The 18,970-nt window shown below is 31.3% G+C and overlaps 1 protein-coding gene across 1 annotated transcript in view; it reads right to left on the reverse strand.

Moving 5' to 3' along the window:
- Positions 1-5,156: 5,156 nt before the first annotated feature.
- Positions 5,157-18,970, reverse strand: part of LOC148270710 (semaphorin-2A-like) — a gene marked incomplete at its 3' end in the record, with an annotated part of 53,931 nt that continues 40,117 nt past the window's right edge. Inside the window, exons 5-7 of the mRNA XM_088242276.1 lie at positions 12,307-12,531; positions 9,155-9,413; positions 5,157-5,299 (exon numbers count right to left, since the gene is read on the reverse strand). Coding sequence (XP_088098402.1) covers positions 5,157-5,299; positions 9,155-9,413; positions 12,307-12,531 — 627 coding nt within the window. The remainder of the gene's footprint in view (positions 5,300-9,154; positions 9,414-12,306; positions 12,532-18,970) is intronic.

Below are 18,970 nucleotides of genomic sequence, written 5' to 3' on the forward strand. Positions count from 1 at the left end.
GTAAATTTTTGACAATACTTATTTTTACATTTGGAAAATGTAATTTTAGGCATTTATTAATATCATATCTATTTTTATTACATCTTCTTTAGTTTTTTCTCTAATTTTTTATAATGTATATTATGAATATATTATCCAAAAAGCCCTTAACGGCTGAACAAAAGACTTTACAAATGGAAGAAGGAAGTTATTCAACCTGAGGTATCCTGATGACATAACACTTATTGCTTTATCAGAAATTAAAATTAAAGAACTCATTGTTCAAATAGATGCTGCTTGTTCAGACCTGGAACTCTCAATTAATATGAGCAAAACTAAGCTTATGATTATTGACCGCGAGCTAATAAAGTAGCACCATTATCTTTAATGCATAACTTAGAAAGAGTCAACGATCTCATTTATCTGGGGTCTCTCATCAGCAATGGTGGCGGGTGTGAGGATACGATGACGTGTTGGTATTGCCAAAAGTGCAATGAGTCGGCTGGTGAAGATTTGAAAGAATCGCAGTATAACCATTAACACCAAAAACAGACTGATAAAGGCTTTGGCTTTCTCAGTGTTTATGAACGGTGTGGAGTGTAAGAGAACATGAAAAGGTAAAAAATCGAGACATTAGAAATTTGGTGTTTGCGGCAAATGTATTTTTACTTTACGTACTTTAATGTATTTTTTTTCACCACAACAGTCCAGGAGGCCCAATTACCGTGGTGTATTACATCACAGAATACCCAGGCTTGAGAAAAATCACATTTGATTTTTGTGTTCTTACCGGGAATCGAACCCGGAACCTTCCGTGTGTGAGTCAAGCGTCTTGGCCACTACACCATGGAGGCCGCCAGGAATGTTGTGGATTCCGTGGACAGCCAGACATACAAACATATCTATACTCTAGGAACTAGACATAAGAGAAAGACTAACATCCATGTGCGAGAAAAGAATCCCGAGTTCTCTGGATACAATTCCAGGGGGAGCTTTGATAGTTTGAAGAAAATTGTCCTGAAAAAAAGAAAGGACAAGGCCGCGTGGACCTCAACTGACAAGATGGAGTGGTTTAGACACTGAACTATCAGGACTATCATTGACAAATCCCTACAGAACAGCACAATACTATTCCAGATGGAGGGAGACTGTCCGCGGACGAGCCATGTCTAAATTCGGGCGTAATCACCATCTTCAGATATCAGGCACGGATTGAGACATTAATGCCTACAAAACAATACAAGACCATTCCAGATGGAGGAAAACTGTCCATTTCTATTTAGTGCTTATTATTCCACATTGATAGTTTAAGCTCTTTGACTTCACAAAAATATACCGACGGGAAAATTAATGAAATATGGATATTCAAATGCCAATGACAGGTTGCAAGCCTTGTAAATGACTTCAGACTTCAATCTCCATTCTTAAAAATGTTTTGGATCTGTCAAAGAGAAATAAAAATGTTTTTTCAGGCGTGATTTAAACAGAGCCAGTGTAAAAATATATTTGATAGAGGATGAGAGATGATTCCACAGTCGAGCCGCATGGACACTATGAGACAGAATTTAACAGATGTTGTTAAATAAAAGAAAACATTATAACTGTTTTGTTGATTACACATTTATTATATATTTATTATTTCATCTCCGTAAATACATACTCACATACTGCATACAATCACAACATCACGTTATCCCTTTCAACCCGGGTGGTTAATAAATATAAATACGTCATTTGAAATTTTATATTTATTTGGTATTTTAAAAATAGTATGCACAAATGTTTGTAGACGAGGTTGAATTTCACTGCGTAGAGAGCTATTAAAATTGAAATTTACTGCAATAAAGATGGAAAAAATAATTAAAAAGGGAATGTGGAAGTCTCCACAGGTACAGGTATTCATCTCTGAAAGGGTTAAACGTAGCCCTCCGGCATATGAGATATTAAATTGAAAACATTTATAAATCAAAGTGTATTTATTTTTGATAACCGACAAAGTTTTTAATTAAAATCTGAAAGTAATTTGTAATAGGGAGTTTTAAATAATTTTAATATTAACTTTCATTTGAAAATATTTATGTTTGTTTGTGTTCGTGATTATCCCTAGAGTAAAATAAAAAGATATTCAACACCCACCATTAACCCGGATACAACAACAAAATAAATATTTAAAGTTAACGTATTTCAACAGAGATGAAGAACATTTTAGAGAAGGTAATAAATAATGGATACATTGAAGGAATATAGATGTTCAAATATGGGCAGAATGGTGAATGTTACACAGTGTGTAAAGTTGCCACTTAAACCAGCCAATGACAGGTCATAAGCCCTGTAGATGCTTAGACTTTTATATTACCTTACCTAAAATATTCTTCATCTCTGTTTTAATAAGTTAATATTAACAGCTAACCAGGGAGTTGAATCCAATCCTTGTCTACAAAGATCTGGACAAACTCAAAATACTGTTTTTACACTTTTTTGTCAAAAAGTTTGCCCATTTAACAAGGGTACATACCCCGTTCCAAGCGAGGCAATTACATAATAATAATTTACAAGTTAATTTATTTCAATAAAAGAACGGACAAAATTACTATTACACCTATGCGCATACACATACATTTTATGGAACGAATTACCATTGCCGCACATACGTTGATTTAAATAATTTAGGCGGTCAAAATTATTTTACCGAGCACTTTGACTTTAAATTATAAATTGTACTCTTTAGTATTGCCCTTTGTAAAATTTAAATATTTTCCCGGCCAAAAAGTAAAGAAAAAAAGCGTGAACCTAAAAAACACCAAATTTATTTTTAATGATGAAAAAAAAAATTTAGGCACAGACTGCGAGTACATATTTTGGATTTGATTATTCATTTAAAAATAATTCTAAATCCGTATCTAAAATGTTTAATTCGATATTTGGGTCAGCTCGTAGTAACATATTTATTGTTTCAGGGCAAAATGATCTTGGTTGAGTTTTTTTTATATTTGTTTCACGCTACTTAATGATAATGAGTCTGAACTCAATAATAGTCGACTGTTTAATCAAGGTTACATTTCTCCCTCTAGAACTTTCTTGTGTAGTTTTCACGGTATAACCAAAAGTACTTATTCCGGGCCTCTATCCTGCCTCTTTCGTCAAGACGATAAGGCATTTTCAGTTATTCTTTTTAACTGAGCTTCATTGGTTTTGAGAAATAATGCTTATTTTTTATGGGATTTAAACCCTTTTTCTTCTATTGATGTTTTAAGGTACGCAAATCTTTGTTTTAAAGTGCGTAAATTATCTAATGTAGCACCGTTACTTGACAAAAGGTGATTTTCCATAAATGTGTTTACTTTTTTCATACAAATTAGGCAAATATTGCTGTTGTATTTCACCAGAAAGATATTAACGGCTCACTGTTTTTGTACTTGAGGTACCAGGTGTACCTAAAATAAAATGAAATCGCAGTTTATTACATTTTAAAAGAAGTTGTTTTTATTTATGTCATCCTAAAAAAAACCTATAACTTGGCCATCCGCAGCTATCCGCACTCAAATTTTATGTTATTATTTAGCCCAATATATGTATGAAGTATACAGCACAATAACAAACATTACACGGTAAGAGGCGATAATATAACAAAATGTCTTATAAACATGAAAATTAAAATGAAAAATCATTTCAAAACAACCTTTTTATGAAGTTCTACAAATAGTATAAAATTAAGTTAAAAATCGTGCAGAAGTATCAAGACATATAAATTATTATCTGAGTAATTCGAATCCATTACAATAATTTTAAAAAAATAGGTGGACATTTATACAGAACAAAAACATCATTAAAAAATACTAGGCAGATCAACATATAAAATAACAAACAAAAAAAAACATTTAAAAAATAAATTAAAATTGACAAGGGTTTTTCAAGAACAACAGTCAAGTAAGTGTCAAAATGTCACGTCTTCCCAGCATATGCCCCCGGGACTGAATCTGAATTATTTAAACAATCACTTTGCCCTCTTGTATAAAATGATTAAGATACGTTGCAATTGGAGTACCAATGTAGCAGGGGCGAAACGTCCATATAATCGATTATTCGCAGCTTACCATTATATTTCACTACCAATAATAATGTTTTATAGTAGTTTTAATTATAGGAGAATTAATAAAATAATCTATATTTATTATAAATTAACGTCACTGTTTATATCTTCCTCAAAAAATAAATATAAGCTGCTAAATGCGCATCCAGCGCATTGCCCGGTTCCGATTATTGCAGCTTATTTTTCAATACAAAATGTATACTGTATTTTAACATTCAAAAACCCAGTGCGTATATTTTCCTTGCTAAGTTCACTCGCAGATTACAGATATTATTTCAAGCTTCTCTATTTGGAGAGTAGCATTTCGAGCGTTTTATCTTAAACCATTTTCGTTTGATAGTATTCTGTTGACATATGACGCCAGTTTTTTAGTCCGCGCGTTTTAGCGAGTGGCGCCCCGCTCGGTGTCGTCAATTTCTTGCATTATTCATTCTCAGTTTAGAAGGAAACGGAGCTGACGGTCGGCGCGGCGCAACGCGGCTGTCACGACGGTCACGTGACATTTTTGTTGCAATATTATTGCGAATATTTCTAGTGAATGTTATTGTTATGTTATGTTAAGTAATGTAATATGTAAAGTTAAAATTATGTATTTTGGCATAAATTAATTAATTTAAATCTAATCTTATTGTTTTTTTTTTAATTTTTCAGAAAAAAAATATATATTAAAAGAAAAAATATTTTTTTGTGTACATAATGGGAGTGACATCTTATAATAGAATGTTTACTTAAGTTATTAATTGTTGTTTGTTTGTTGGGTTATTGGTTAAAATTCTTTTGGTTAAAAATAAGTAGGTATTGCGTCTTCTGTTGCCAGCAGGTGAAACTGGAGCTGGAGAGATGAAATTGTTTTTACACAAAACCATAAAAAAAAATCCGTGTACCTGGATATACTTTTTTTTATACGCCTCCACTCATTTGCGAGATTACTTATATGTATGTAGTATGTATGTACATGCAGGTACAAATTATGAAAAAAAATAAAGCTTACCTATTAAAAAAGTCACCGTTCGCCACTGCAATGTAGTGCCTTATGCACCAGTGTTTGCAATTAGGGAAAAAATAATAATTATGGTTTTATACTTACTTGTCCCTGCATAAAATACTGTGAAATTGCCCAGATTATTAAACACCTTGTCGACTACAAACACTGTGAAAATGACATATTTTTGTATGTAAATTGGTCCATCAAATTCAGGAACTATAGATTCATACATCAATGGATGTGATCTAAAACAAAAGAAAACATTATTTGTATTTTATGGGTTTTCCTCGGGAGACAAAATCGAATTATTATTATAAGAGTCCTTTATTTAAAATGACAACAAAACATCATTATTGGTACATAATATTTTCCTTGTATAAAATTAATGTAAATACCTGTACTTCAATATTACCTTCTCAAAAATATATAAAATATGCCATCTAGACCGACAAGACAAAATCTTCTGTTTTACACAGAAAACGCGTCAACCAACTACTTTAAACAATCTACAATACCTAGAATATGCGACCAATATAACAATATATTTACCGAGGCTGATATTTTTTGTGACAATGTATGTAAATTTAGGTCAAAAATTATAGAAATTTTGAGAGAAGCAGATATTTAACTTTATTATTATAAACATTTTTTTCATTTCGTTTCTTTTACATTTATTATATTGAACATAATTTAAATTATTGTATTAAGTTTAAACATTTTTTTGGTGTGTGCATGAGTTTCTTACACTAATATACAAAGAAATTGGCAATATTTTTGTACATAATGTTTGTTTACCTAATAAAATAAATATATAAATAAATAAAATGTTCTCCCTCTCTGTTGTTATAAATTTAGGTAAAAAACCTCCCAAAAGGAATTAAGAAAATAAAATATTTCCAAATAAATTGAAATTTGAAAAGAAAATTAGAGGGCTTTTATCGAAAATAATCATCGGAAACATTCTAGCATCCCTCGTATTTGTGAAACATTAAAAAATAATTTTAATAATCTAGATATAGTTTTTAACACTTATAGAGTGAACACAATTGTCGTTCAATGTTTATTTTATATTAAAGAAACGTACATTGGTTCGAGTTCAGTAATTCGGTAAAACAGCGATGATCTAATTAAATCACAATAAAAATTGTTAACACAATTTACTGTGAGCAACTCGATAAACTTGAACGACTTCAGAATACATGCATAAGGTACATTTTTGGTCTTAGGAAATATGACCACATTTCTGATTATCGTAGGCAACTGAAATGGCTCAAAATTAGACAGCGGAGAGACTATCACTCCCTCTCACTTCTGTTCAATGTACTTCATAGTCCTAACGCTCCTATATACCTGCGTGAAAAATTTCAACGCTTACCCTCCACCTCTCTTCATCACCTTCCTTTTTTTTCCTTCCCACTGTCCCCTTGTTTTGTCTTTATTTCTTTTATTTGAATTTATATGAATAACATTGTTTCAATAACTTACTATTTAATTTTTATATTGTTTAAACAATTGTTATTATAATAAACTGAATACATGTTATTGAATGGCAACGCTCTAATATTTTTAAACACAGGTAAACGTCGTTTTGCACCGGTTCGATTTACGCCGATTTTCAACTACGCCGGTTGGTGCCGGCGTGGAATTTTCGGTAGACGACAGTAGGCACCGTGATTATAATAGCAGACACACTTTTACATTTTATTTTATTCTATTACCATGTACGGGAGCAGCCTATTATATGTGTAAAATTGTTTCTGAGTAAATTTTCGTTTTGTTTTTAAGAAAAATAAAATGGTATGAATATATTTTTTATTTTATTATTATTAAAATTAAAAGAATATTCAAATATTTGTAGTTTACGCCATGATTCTGCAAGAAAGGAAGCAACAATCAAAGCAAATAAAATTGGATGCTTTTTTTAAAAAAGTGTCCAGCCAATGACAGGTCATAAGGCCTGTAAATGCCTAGACTTCCATATTCCCTTCTCAAAAACGTTTTCCCTCTTTGTTGAATTAAATTAAAATAAACATATTTGATTGTTTTTAGACTTTTGATACAGAACTTAACCTTATAATATCTTCCATTATGTTTGTGTTCATTTTACGTCAGGGTTTCGTTCCGAGAGACTCAAACGACGTTTACCTTTAGATATTTTTAATAGTCTTCATGAATAAACACTTAACCTGTAGATCGGTTTGAATTATTAATAAATAAAATTAATCAGTCCCGTTTTTGAAAAAAAATATTTTTTTGGTACATTTTCAAGAAACTTGGCCGCATAATTAAATGCTCTTCTTTTAACCGCGCATAAGAAAACATTTTTGTTTTTCCAATTTCCCGTAGGGATGAAGTGACTAACTAATGATTTTCTTGATACCACCTCCCAATCGCACTTTCCTTTGATCAATCAATCATTTGTCTTATCCTCAAGAAGCATTTATTACGTCTCAGGACATAAATAATACAATTTTAACAGGAAAATATGTTTTACCGAGGATATTAATAAATCACCGAGGTGTAAAAGGATTTTCTTCTATTATAAAGTCTTGTAGGACTTTTCGTTTTTTTTATTTTATTCATTTATTACAACAGAGATGAAGAACATTTTAGAGAAGCTAATACAGAAGTCTAGGCAGCTACAGGGCTTATGATCTGTCATATGCATCACAAATATGGAATCCTATGTACAATATGCAGATATCACGCATTGAAAATATTCGAAAAAAAATCGTAAAGTTCATGTGTTTCCGGTTAAAACTTGAGTTTAAATCCTATCAGTATATTCAAATATGTAAAAAACATCACCTTTTGCCTCTACAAAAACGTCGTGAAATAGCGGATATAATTTATTTACTAAAAATTGCCTCTGGTTCAATCAACTGTCCTGAACTACTATGCAAACTTTCTATTAATGTTCCTTCTAAAGTTTTAAGAAATAACCCTCTTCTTCACATACCTCTTGTTTCATCTAATTATAGGGAAAATTCATATTTATGGCGAACTTTTAATAATTTTAATGTAATAAATAAATCATTTAACATGTATTGATTTGCAAATGATATTAATGACGTACGGCGTTTGCTTTTGAAATAATTCGTAGTATTTTTTCTTTTCTTTTGAATTTACATTAAATTACTATTCATTTTATGTTCGAGAATATTTTTTAACTTACTGTGATACTTAAATTTATTTCAACACAGAGGGAAAATTTTGAGAAGGGGATATGGAAGTCTAGGAATTTACAGGGCTTATGACCTGTCATTGGCTGGTTTAAGTGGACACTTTACACACTGTGTAACATTCACCATTCTGCCCATGTTTGAACATCCACATTTCCTCAAATCTTCCATCTGTTGACTTTTGTGAAGTAAAAGAGCTGAAACCTTTATCACGTGGGTGAGATTCATGATACTACTTGTGAAAACCTGTAATTGGCTTATTTGTTATTTGTTTTGTTATTTATATACACAAGATTATTATAGCAGTTGGTTATTCAAATAAATAAATTAAAATAAAATAAAATAAATAAATAAGCTGGTTCATGTGGCCACTTTACACACTGTGTAACAGTCACTATTCTGTCTATATTTGAACATCTTTATCCTTACAATTCTTTCATCTGTTGATGTTTGTGAAGTTTAAGAAATGAGGGTTTTTATATGTTATATAATTTAAGAGATAAGATTATGTATATATATTAGAACTTAATTATAAGCACCTGCTGACAAACTGCATTTTATGTAGTTCAGTAGGACTTTATAATTTGTATTTTAATTTTTTTATGTTTTTAATAAATAAAAAAGTTTAAAAAACGTAACATTTACCGTTTTACCCATATTTGAACATCCATATTCTTTCAATTCTTCCCTCTGTTGATGTTTGTGAAGTTGAAGAGCTAATACTTTTATTGATGTGGGTGAGATTCATCTATCTGAATTAATTCACCTACTAGGTAACTTCTGAAAACCCCGAAAGACTTTCATTTTCTTTCTCGAAAATGTTTTCCTTTTCTGTTGCAATAAATTTGGATCATACTTACTCCCTAGGGAGTAAAATCTATCTTTTCTAAAAATACTTAAAACTTAAAAACATCTTACTTTAAAAAGTTGACAACAGAATCTGGAAGTTTAGTAGTATCCTTGACGCACATCCCGGGTCTCGGGTTCGGTACCCTATCTTCCTGGACAGCGAACCTAGACCTTTCTCCAGAGGACCAGTCAGAGAAGGGTCCTTGGAAAGGACGGTCCAGAGCTGATGATGAGAAGGAACAGACGACGGACCCCTTCATCACAGAGCCAATCCCCGAGGTAAAGATGGCGTAGAGGTGGTTGTCTTCTGGGACTCTGTAGATACTTTCTGCGGGCAAATAAAAACGTTTTGCTATTATATCCAATGCCATGAAGAGTCTCATTGACATCAATAATAACAATCATCTTTCAAATTCAATAATAATGATTAAATCTACTTCTTCAATTATTTAACTCTTGTATAATATCAGTAATGGGTGCAAATTTTGGCACCTTACCTAAACTCAAATTACCAAACTTCTGAGTTTTGAAAGACGGTCTCAAAGAGCATATAAGGTTATTAGGCACAACTCTTAAAACTCTCTTCTGTTCCCTAGTTTGCCCGCACTTAGAGTATTCCTCTGTTATTTGGTCTTCATATTATGATGTTCACATCAAAAAGAATTGAATCAATTCAACATCGATTTTTAAGAAAAATATGCTGGAGGTTGGTCTTACTAAAATACCTATAATGAGTTAGAAACTAGCTTGATAAAATTAAATATCCCAACAAGAAACCTTAGACATAACTTCCTTTTTCATAACGATAACCATAGAATTAATTACGGTTTTCATTCTCCTATGCCTAGAATTCTTAGGTCTGCTAACAAACATACCAGTCTTGATTTTATTAATAACAAGTTGTATTCTTTCATACGATCGCTAAATCAAATTCAATTGTAAACACCTCTCTCCCGCTTCCACTCCCACCAAGTCTACTATATACCATTGTGTCTTTCTACTTTCTTTTATAATAATGTTCTATGTATACATATGTCCTTAAAAATGCCCATTGGGCGTATATATAAATATATGAATAAGATGATTCAATTTCATAACTAACATTGAAGTCCGAGAATGGACGCAGCAGCCTCCCACAACAAGTCTTGAGGATGCGGTGATGGACCTAGCTTTAACATGTGCTACGTATGTCTCATCAGAACTTAAACCCAAGTTGCCTCTTTTTTACGCCTGCAGGCTTCCGCCGTCCTAAAAGATTATCGATGACAATCTTCCGTCTTTATTCTGCGGAACTAAGGGACGCGGTATTGACGTGGGAGGAGGCGAGAGTGCTGGCTGACAATAGAGATGTGTCAAAAAAAGAATAAATATATTTCAATATAACATACTCGTAAAACAAAAGTACACACTTCATCCCATAAACCATACTCCAATTAAAAAAACTTTAACAACACCAACACACATAAAATCATCTGTACCCATTCTTATAATGTGTTGTAGTCCTGTTGAGTAACTTTTATAATATTGTGTTGTGTACGTAATTGGTGCTGTGATAGGTTTACGTTTTTTATGTAATAATTGTTATATACCATGGGTGACTAAAGCGTTTAGAATTAAATATCAAACTCACGTCAAAACCCAGCGAGCGGTTAAATAAAGACTAAATACCCGTCGGGCAAGACTGAGCGATTGTGCATGAATGAAGTGTCATAAATTTAGAGGGTTCCGGGTGCGTCTATGTGTACAAATAGGTCGATGGTTATATTTAAGAACACCGAACCTGTTTCTATGGTATACTTAATAATGTTCAATCTTAAGAGAAAACAAGGTTCAACTTGTCTTCATACAAACGTATTTTGTACAGATGTTTACTATTGGCGTGTCCCAATTGATTTGTTTTTTTTTTAAAAGATCATAATGGGAACTAGAACCATCCAAAAACCCGTAAAAAACACAATTTTATCTGTTGGCGTTGGGCGCACGGTGCACAACAAAAAACTTTTTTTGAAAAACGCAAAACGTACCGGTATAGAAAATCATATTCTGATACTCTGTCTAAAAGGAGAGAACGAAACGTCAATTTTGTCTATTCCAATAAAAGATCTGAGATGCAGTTGTCTTTTTCGCACAGTATCGGGGGGCTTTTGCAAGACAGTGACAGGAAAACAATGTTCAAATACCTATTTATGAAAATTCTCTATCCTCACAATTTATGTAAACCCAAACATAAAAATAATAATGTATACGTGTATATCTTATTTGGACTAAATACAATAATTGATATCAAACTTTCGATTGTGTTCATTTAATCTGCACACGAGTATGTATTAAAATCTAGCAATAGCAAAGTATTGCCGGGAAAAATAAACGTATTACTTGCGTTTAAAACTAAAATAAAACAACTGAGACCTCGCTTCCTCTACATTTATGCATTTTTCCATGCGCGCAAGACAATTATTCCGACTTTTGACATGTCCTTCACTGTTTCTTGCACCCATCAACTAGCATCATAAATTATTTTTGCCGTTCTTTCGCTGTCCATTCGTTTTACATGTCCACATGAACACAGTACACTTTTCTTGATTTTGTCGATAGTGCTTGTCTCAGTGTTAAGTAATGCACGGATCTCGACATTTGTGTATCATAAATAATTTCACCACTCATTCGCCTTAGAGATTCGCATTTCGACAGCATTCAGACTGCTCAAAGATGTTTTTCCAATTCCATACTTCGCTCCCATATATAGGGGAAGGCACCAAAGTCCCGATTGCAATGGGAAGTTTACATTTATATTGAATTTTATCTACAAAGTAAAACTAAGTTTTCTGTATGAAAAGCAGAATACGCATACATTTTTTTCTTCTAAACATGATCAATTATACCATTGAAGTTACCAATTACCAATGAAGATACTTTAAATGTTCATGAAAATACACTCATTTTTGTACACACATATCGGTTTTTCTTTATAGACAGTCAAAGATAACTCTGCTTACTTCCCATTGTAATCGGGGCCTTGGACTTCATTGTGAACTTGTTATTTTGTATTCTACGACAAACATATATTTGCCAGAGTTGAAGATAGTAAAAAATATAAGAAAATAATCAAATCACACTTAAAGAAAGGCGCTTTAATGAAATTTTGTTGCATGGAATAAATTTCATCTTGAACAGGTTTCATAAGGATTAAAACGTCCTTTGATTCAAGGACCATTACTCACCCAACTGGTCATAATGCGGAGTCAAACAGGTAATCCGCGCCTTTGCGTACGTTGTCCAATGCCTTTTATCCTTTGAACCTCCCCTATCTGCTGAACATACCCGAGCAGCCACGGAGACGGCCGAATGCCTATCAGAATACCCGTCAGTAGGGTTGCAAGGATCCTTCTCTCGCATGAAAAGATATGTGTAGTTTCCAAACTGCTGAATAGATATGAATTCAGGATCTGAAACAAATCATACAGTTTTTTTAAAAATTATTTTATGTCAAATTATTCATTATTATACATAAACCCCTACGAATCGTGAATTTGTAAAAATTTTATAATTATCTTTATTTATAGTTTTGCTCCGGAGTCAAATCTTTTTGGTTTTTATTTCCTTGGATGGTTGTATCTGTTTGTTATTTTTAAGAACTATTTTATTTCCATTCTACACTGCATTCCTCCCGACTGTTCCCCTATCCGCCACCCGGGAACGCGTTCTCTAGCGTTTGCAAGTTCCGTGAAGGAGGAATATACGGTCTTGAAGCCATGTCACTCACTGCTAGAAATGTCCACACAATTAGTGCTCTCAATGGTCCATGGGAAGGCAAACGTCTCCTTCGGACACCAAATAAGGTATGAAAAGATAAGACATCGAACAAAGGCGTTTGATATCGCATAAAGAGTAGGCAGACAAAAATGGCAGTGCACGGGTCATGTGACGAGACGAGAATTTGATAGGTAAAAGGAAAGTAAAAAGACCACAAAGAAGATGGTCTGACGACATCGTTGAACTCGTAAAACATGGATGGAAACAGAGTGCCTAGGGCAGAAAAACATGGAAAAAATTAGAAGAAGCAGTGGCGAGATACGGACTGATAAGAAGAAGAAGAAAAAAGCTTTATACCTAGAGTTTAAGGCCATGATTTATAAATCTAGTTTGTCAGCCTTGATTATGAGCTGTGTACCTATATCGACCTTCGAGATAACATGTGACTTTGCTCTGAAAAAGTTACATATTTTATTCTCCAAACAAGCAAGAGTTTTCGAGAATCCCAGTACACTCAGAATCCCGTACAATTCAGTACACGAAGCAAAATACTCCCTCATGTTGGAGAGCGTTCAGAAAAAAATCTGAGGTATCACTGCATGATATGGTATGATCGTTATTTATTTAATTTATTTAATTTATTTAATTTATTTAATTTATTTAATTTATTTAATTTATTTAATTTATTTTATTTATTTTATTTATTTTATTTATTTTATTTATTTTATTTATTTTATTTATTTTATTTATTTTATTTATTTTATTTATTTTATTTATTTTATTTGTTTTATTTGTTTTATTTATTTTATTTATTTTATTTATTTTATTTATTTTATTTATTTTATTTATTTTATTTATTTTATTTATTTTATTTATTTTATTTATTTTATTTATTTTATTTATTTTATTTATTTTATTTATTTTATTTATTTTATTTATTTTATTTATTTTATTTATTTTATTTATTTTATTTATTTTATTATTATTATTTTATTTTTTTTATTCATTTTATTTCATTTGGAAGGGGGTATCTCACTAACCCATATTTATTTAGGCTGTAAAGATGATATATTAAAAATTCTCCCATTTTGAAGAATTTTGCATTTTTATGTTCCTGTTGGATTTCGCCGACAGTGTCAGCGCATTTTGTTTTACCTTCGGACTTCTAGAACCAACCTGCTTCTTGCTATGCCAATTGAAAGAACAGTCAGGCAGCTAAATATTATCACTTTGGAGATCAATATCTTTCAGATCAGTGAAACAATGAAGATGCAAATACTCTTGATATTAGACACATGGACAGTATTATATTGCCCAATGGTTTCAGGTAAGACTCTCCCAATTTTCGGCATAACTGTTTCAGTTAAAACTGGCAGTCGTTAAAAATATTTGATAAAAGAGAAGTACCTACTCGTATTTCAAAATGTTTGTTGTTTTCTTTTCCCTGTATTTTAGAAGTTATTTATTTTTTATTTTTTTTAAATTGAATAATACTCAAAATACCTTTGTCCGAAAGTGGTATTTATTTATTTATTCATATTTTTCGATTACAAACTATAAATTAATAATAAAAATAATGTGACCTCACTGGGGTTTCCCGTGCCGAGGACACTTAACAATTTAGTTTTTTTTTTTATTACATTTGAGAATAAACAAAGAAGACTCACTTAAAAAACAAACATAATTAAACAAATATTCAGACAGTTTTAAAAACAAGGTATTTATATACATCTACATTATTTATATTACAAAACACTACAAAACACACAATGAAAACAACAAAAACCTAGCAATAGCCATACAGTTGTGGAGCAGTTGATTCAGCATTGGTATGGGCGAATGAGACAATCCATTTTACTTCTACCTAGCTCCACTATCCATTTTTTTATAGCCTTTTTAAACATTTTCTCATTACTAATTGCTTTAATAGATAGTGGAAGTAGGTTATAGATTTTAATTGAATAATACTCAAAATCCCTTTGTCTGAAAGTGGTATTAGTTTGTATTTGTTTAAGTTGTTTATGTGTTGAGGATCTAGTGATTATATTATTTGTATGTGATGTATTGTGGGGGTTATGTCTTTCATTTGAGTAAGAGTAGTGTTTGAATCTATAAGTGAGTATTGTTTTAGCGTATAATTGTTTTGGTGTCATAAGTTGTGATTTATGGAATATTTCTTCAGTGGATGTCTGTATCGGGACTCTGAGTATTATTTTAATGATGGATTTTTGTGCAACCAATACACTATTTAGAACTGTGTCACTCGCACCACCCCAACCGATTATACCGTACTCCAAAATTGATTGGCACAATGCAAAATAAATCTTTAAAAGTTCCTGTACATTAATTATATTTCGAATTGTTTTGAATAAATACGTTAATTTCTTAAGTTTATTAGTAACATTTTCAATCTGCTGTTTCCACTTTAAATTTATATCAATAATAACTCCTAAGTATTTGACATTGTCTGTCCTATCCAGTATTGGGCAATTACAATGAGCACTTTGAGGACAATTATTATTATGTAGTTTGATGTTAAAATCAGCATTTTGTGAATAGGTTCTAGAACTGATTTGAAATGGAATGAAGTTAGTTTTAGATTTATTAAGAGTTAAGTAATTAGTATCTAGCCATGCCTTTACTATATTCAGATATCTTTCGGATTTTTCGTATGTTTCCTTCCATGTCTTATCTTTGAATAATAGAACGGTGTCATCAGCAAAACTTATAACAGAACCATCAATGTTTAAATGGCACAGATCATTTATGTATATTAAGAATAAGATTGGTCCTAGAATACTACCTTGAGGTACTCCGTAGGTAATATTGGTTTGGTCACTTATTTTATTATTTATTTTGACAACTTGTTTTCTGTCGTGCATATAACTTTGAAATAATTTTAGTTCTTTATTGTCGATGCCTATTCCTCTAAGTTTTTGGAAAAGTGTAACATGATTTATAGTATCAAATGCTTTAGATAGATCGAGAAAGATACCAATACATTTATCACCTCTATCCAAATGGGTAGTTATAAACTGGATCATTTTTGCTATTGCATCTGTTGTTCCTTTTTTTTCTCGAAAGCCGAATTGATTTTCTGACAAAATGTTATTATTTTCTAGATATGTAGATAATTGAAGTTTGATAACTTTTTCAATAATTTTTGAAAATGTATTTAATATAGTTATGGGTCTATAGTTAATTATGTCTAATTTATTTCCGTTCTTATATACGGGTATTACGGATCCTAATTTTAAACTATTTGGAAAGGTGCTTTCTTCTATGGTTTTATTAATAAGGAAGCAAAGTGGCTTCAATATATTATTGCATATGGTTTTAACAGTTTTCATTGTAATTTCGTCAGTACCTGAAGAGCTACTAGCCTTCATAGAATTAATGATGATTTTGATTTCGTCTTCAGTCGTTGGAGAGATTTTAAATACTGATTTAGATTTGGTGGTACTAGCAAAGGCTAAATGGGTACCAGGTCTATCAATTTTTTCTGCCAAATTGGATCCAACTTTGGCGAAGTAATTATTTATAAAATTGAGTAGTTCTTCAGAATTTTCCTCAAAATTGATATTTTTATCTTCCTTTCTAATTTCAGTTGGTTGTAAAGTGCCTTTATTAGTAGTATAGGACATCTCTCTTATAATTTGCCAAAATCTTTTTGGGTCATTATTTTCCTGGATGAGGGTTTTGTAGTAATTTTCTCTAGATGTTTTTACAAGTTTAGAACAAAGATTACGATATTGTTTGTACAATTTAAGTAGGTTAATGTCATAAATGTTATTCTTTGTTTGTTGATGTAGTTTATCTCTTTTCCTAATGCTTTTAAGCAGACCTTGTGTTATCCATGGTTTTTTTGTTTTATTTTTATGTGCAATTTTAATGGTGGGAGATTCAGATTGACGTATTGTTGTCTGTAGGAATTCAATGAAATAATTCCAGCTATCTTCTAGGTTGCTGATTGAATATAGTTCATCCCAATTTTTCGATGTTAATGAGTTGGTTAGTTTATCATAATCAATTTTATTTTTAATTGAAGAATAATTATGAGAATTCTGGGTGAGCTCTGTTTGAGTAGTAAAAATAAGAGTATAATGGTCGGTTATAGTGGATTGGTGAATTACCGTGTTAAAGTCTTTATTCGACTTAATCATTATATGATCTATGCAAGTTCCAGTTGTATTTACACTGGCTGGGTTAATATCTACACGAGTAGGTTGATTTATGGCACTCAGTAGGCCATGAGCAAGGAGAAGAAATTCATAGTCATTTGCTCTAGCGTGTCGATGTTCTGAATCCAGAGTGTTGATGTTGATGTCTCCAATAAGATATAAATTCCTGATATCTCGTATTTCAGTGAGTGTGGAGTCCAAGGTATGAAGAAATGGAGATATATCTTTAACTGATGGAGATCTATATATTCCCAGTATACATGTGTCATTATTTATAGTCAGTTTCAGACAATTTGCATGTTCAATAGAGACTTCTACCACTGTGGCGTAAATGTTATTTTTTATATACACAATCACTCCGTCATTTTGTTGGTGATGTTTGGTAGTATTGAAAACTTTATAGTTTTTTATGTTTTTCGGAGTATATTTATTAAGATTTATTCTGCATTCTGAAAGGATTATAATGTCAAATTCATGTTTTATTTCATGAAGCATTACTATAAATTCTTCAAAATTTTTGTTTATACTTCTAATATTTTGGTGCATGATTTTTAATTGTGGTGTATATTTGGTAGTAAGAACTGTATTTAAATCAGATATAGAGGTTGTCACTATTGTTTTTGGTGAACAATTTTGATCAAAATAATCTATATTATCAGGAAGCATAATGTAAAAAAGTATACATAAAATTCATTTGGCACAAGCCATAAGTAGCTAGATGAATTTTCTCATTATATCTTTAAAATGTTTAATCTGGAAGATTTCAGAGTCATCCGATTTTCTGGCCAAAATCTTTCCATTTTTAAACCACACAAATTTGTAGTCCTTTTCCTTAGATATAATTTTTGTATTCCAAAATAGGTCCTTGTAGTATTTGGATTTTGCTTCGTTTATGTAAATTTTTGAATTTTCAGCACAGATGTCTTTTAAGATTTGGGGATTTTTTTTAGAATTTACGATTGTCTTAAGTTTGTCGTGTTCGTTAAACTTACATATGAGTAGACGGGGTTTGTTTGCTATCGCCTGAGGAATAATAGCCTTGTCCAAGGGGTCTAGTTGTATACCAAAAGATTTTGCTATTCTATTGGAAGCTTCTAGAGTAGTTTCCGATGGTAAAATTTTTATGCCACTTATTTCCACCGAATTTTTTAGGGTTGTTTGCTCAGCCTCTGCAAGTTTTATTTCAATAGCAGTAATTCTGTCTTCATATATTTTACATTCTAATACTAATTTTTCATGTTTCTTTGGTAAATCCATCAGTACTTTTAGATTCGAATTTATCTCTTCATATTTAACATTAATAAAATCTTGGAATTTTTTAATATCCAAGAACTCTGCTTCCATTTTACGGAATAAATCTGTTTTTAGTTCAGTAAACTTTTTGTCTATATATTCCATGAACTTCTGCTCTGTGGAATTCGATCTTGTAGACATTGTTAGTTTATGGTTTTTTTATTTAAATAAGTTCAGTAGTCTATGGTCTCTTTTAATAATATTTATCCGTGAATATTGGATGAAGTCTTAGAGTATGTACATCTATATACTCCAAGGATGAAGTAAACAAATCAATGTGACAATACTCACAGTGTAAAATATCAAATCCGAAGATTGAGAACTGTCATTAAGAAACACACAATTTCACAACAATTTATAAACTCACACGAAGAAGAAATGTATTGATTTGTTGGTTTGAACATTTATCAATTACAAAAGATGTTTTTTTAAACTAGTATAGAAAATAAATACCAGTTGCAAATACGTATTAAGATCCATTTATTTAATAAAAAAATACATTCGTAATTACGATTTTTAATTAAAAACATTTTAAAATAAGATATTAGATCACAGGCCATTAGAATTTGACTTTCAATAATGCAAATAATAATGAAAAAAAATCAGGTGCTCTAACGAGAGTCGAACTGTGAATCCCATTTTAGGCGAGATTACAAAT

This window comes from Micrasema longulum, unplaced genomic scaffold (genome assembly GCF_059751315.1).
Source record: "Micrasema longulum isolate JH-2025_06_02 unplaced genomic scaffold, ASM5975131v1 h1tg003559l, whole genome shotgun sequence".
In the NCBI taxonomy this organism is placed as follows: Eukaryota; Metazoa; Arthropoda; class Insecta; order Trichoptera; family Brachycentridae; genus Micrasema; species Micrasema longulum.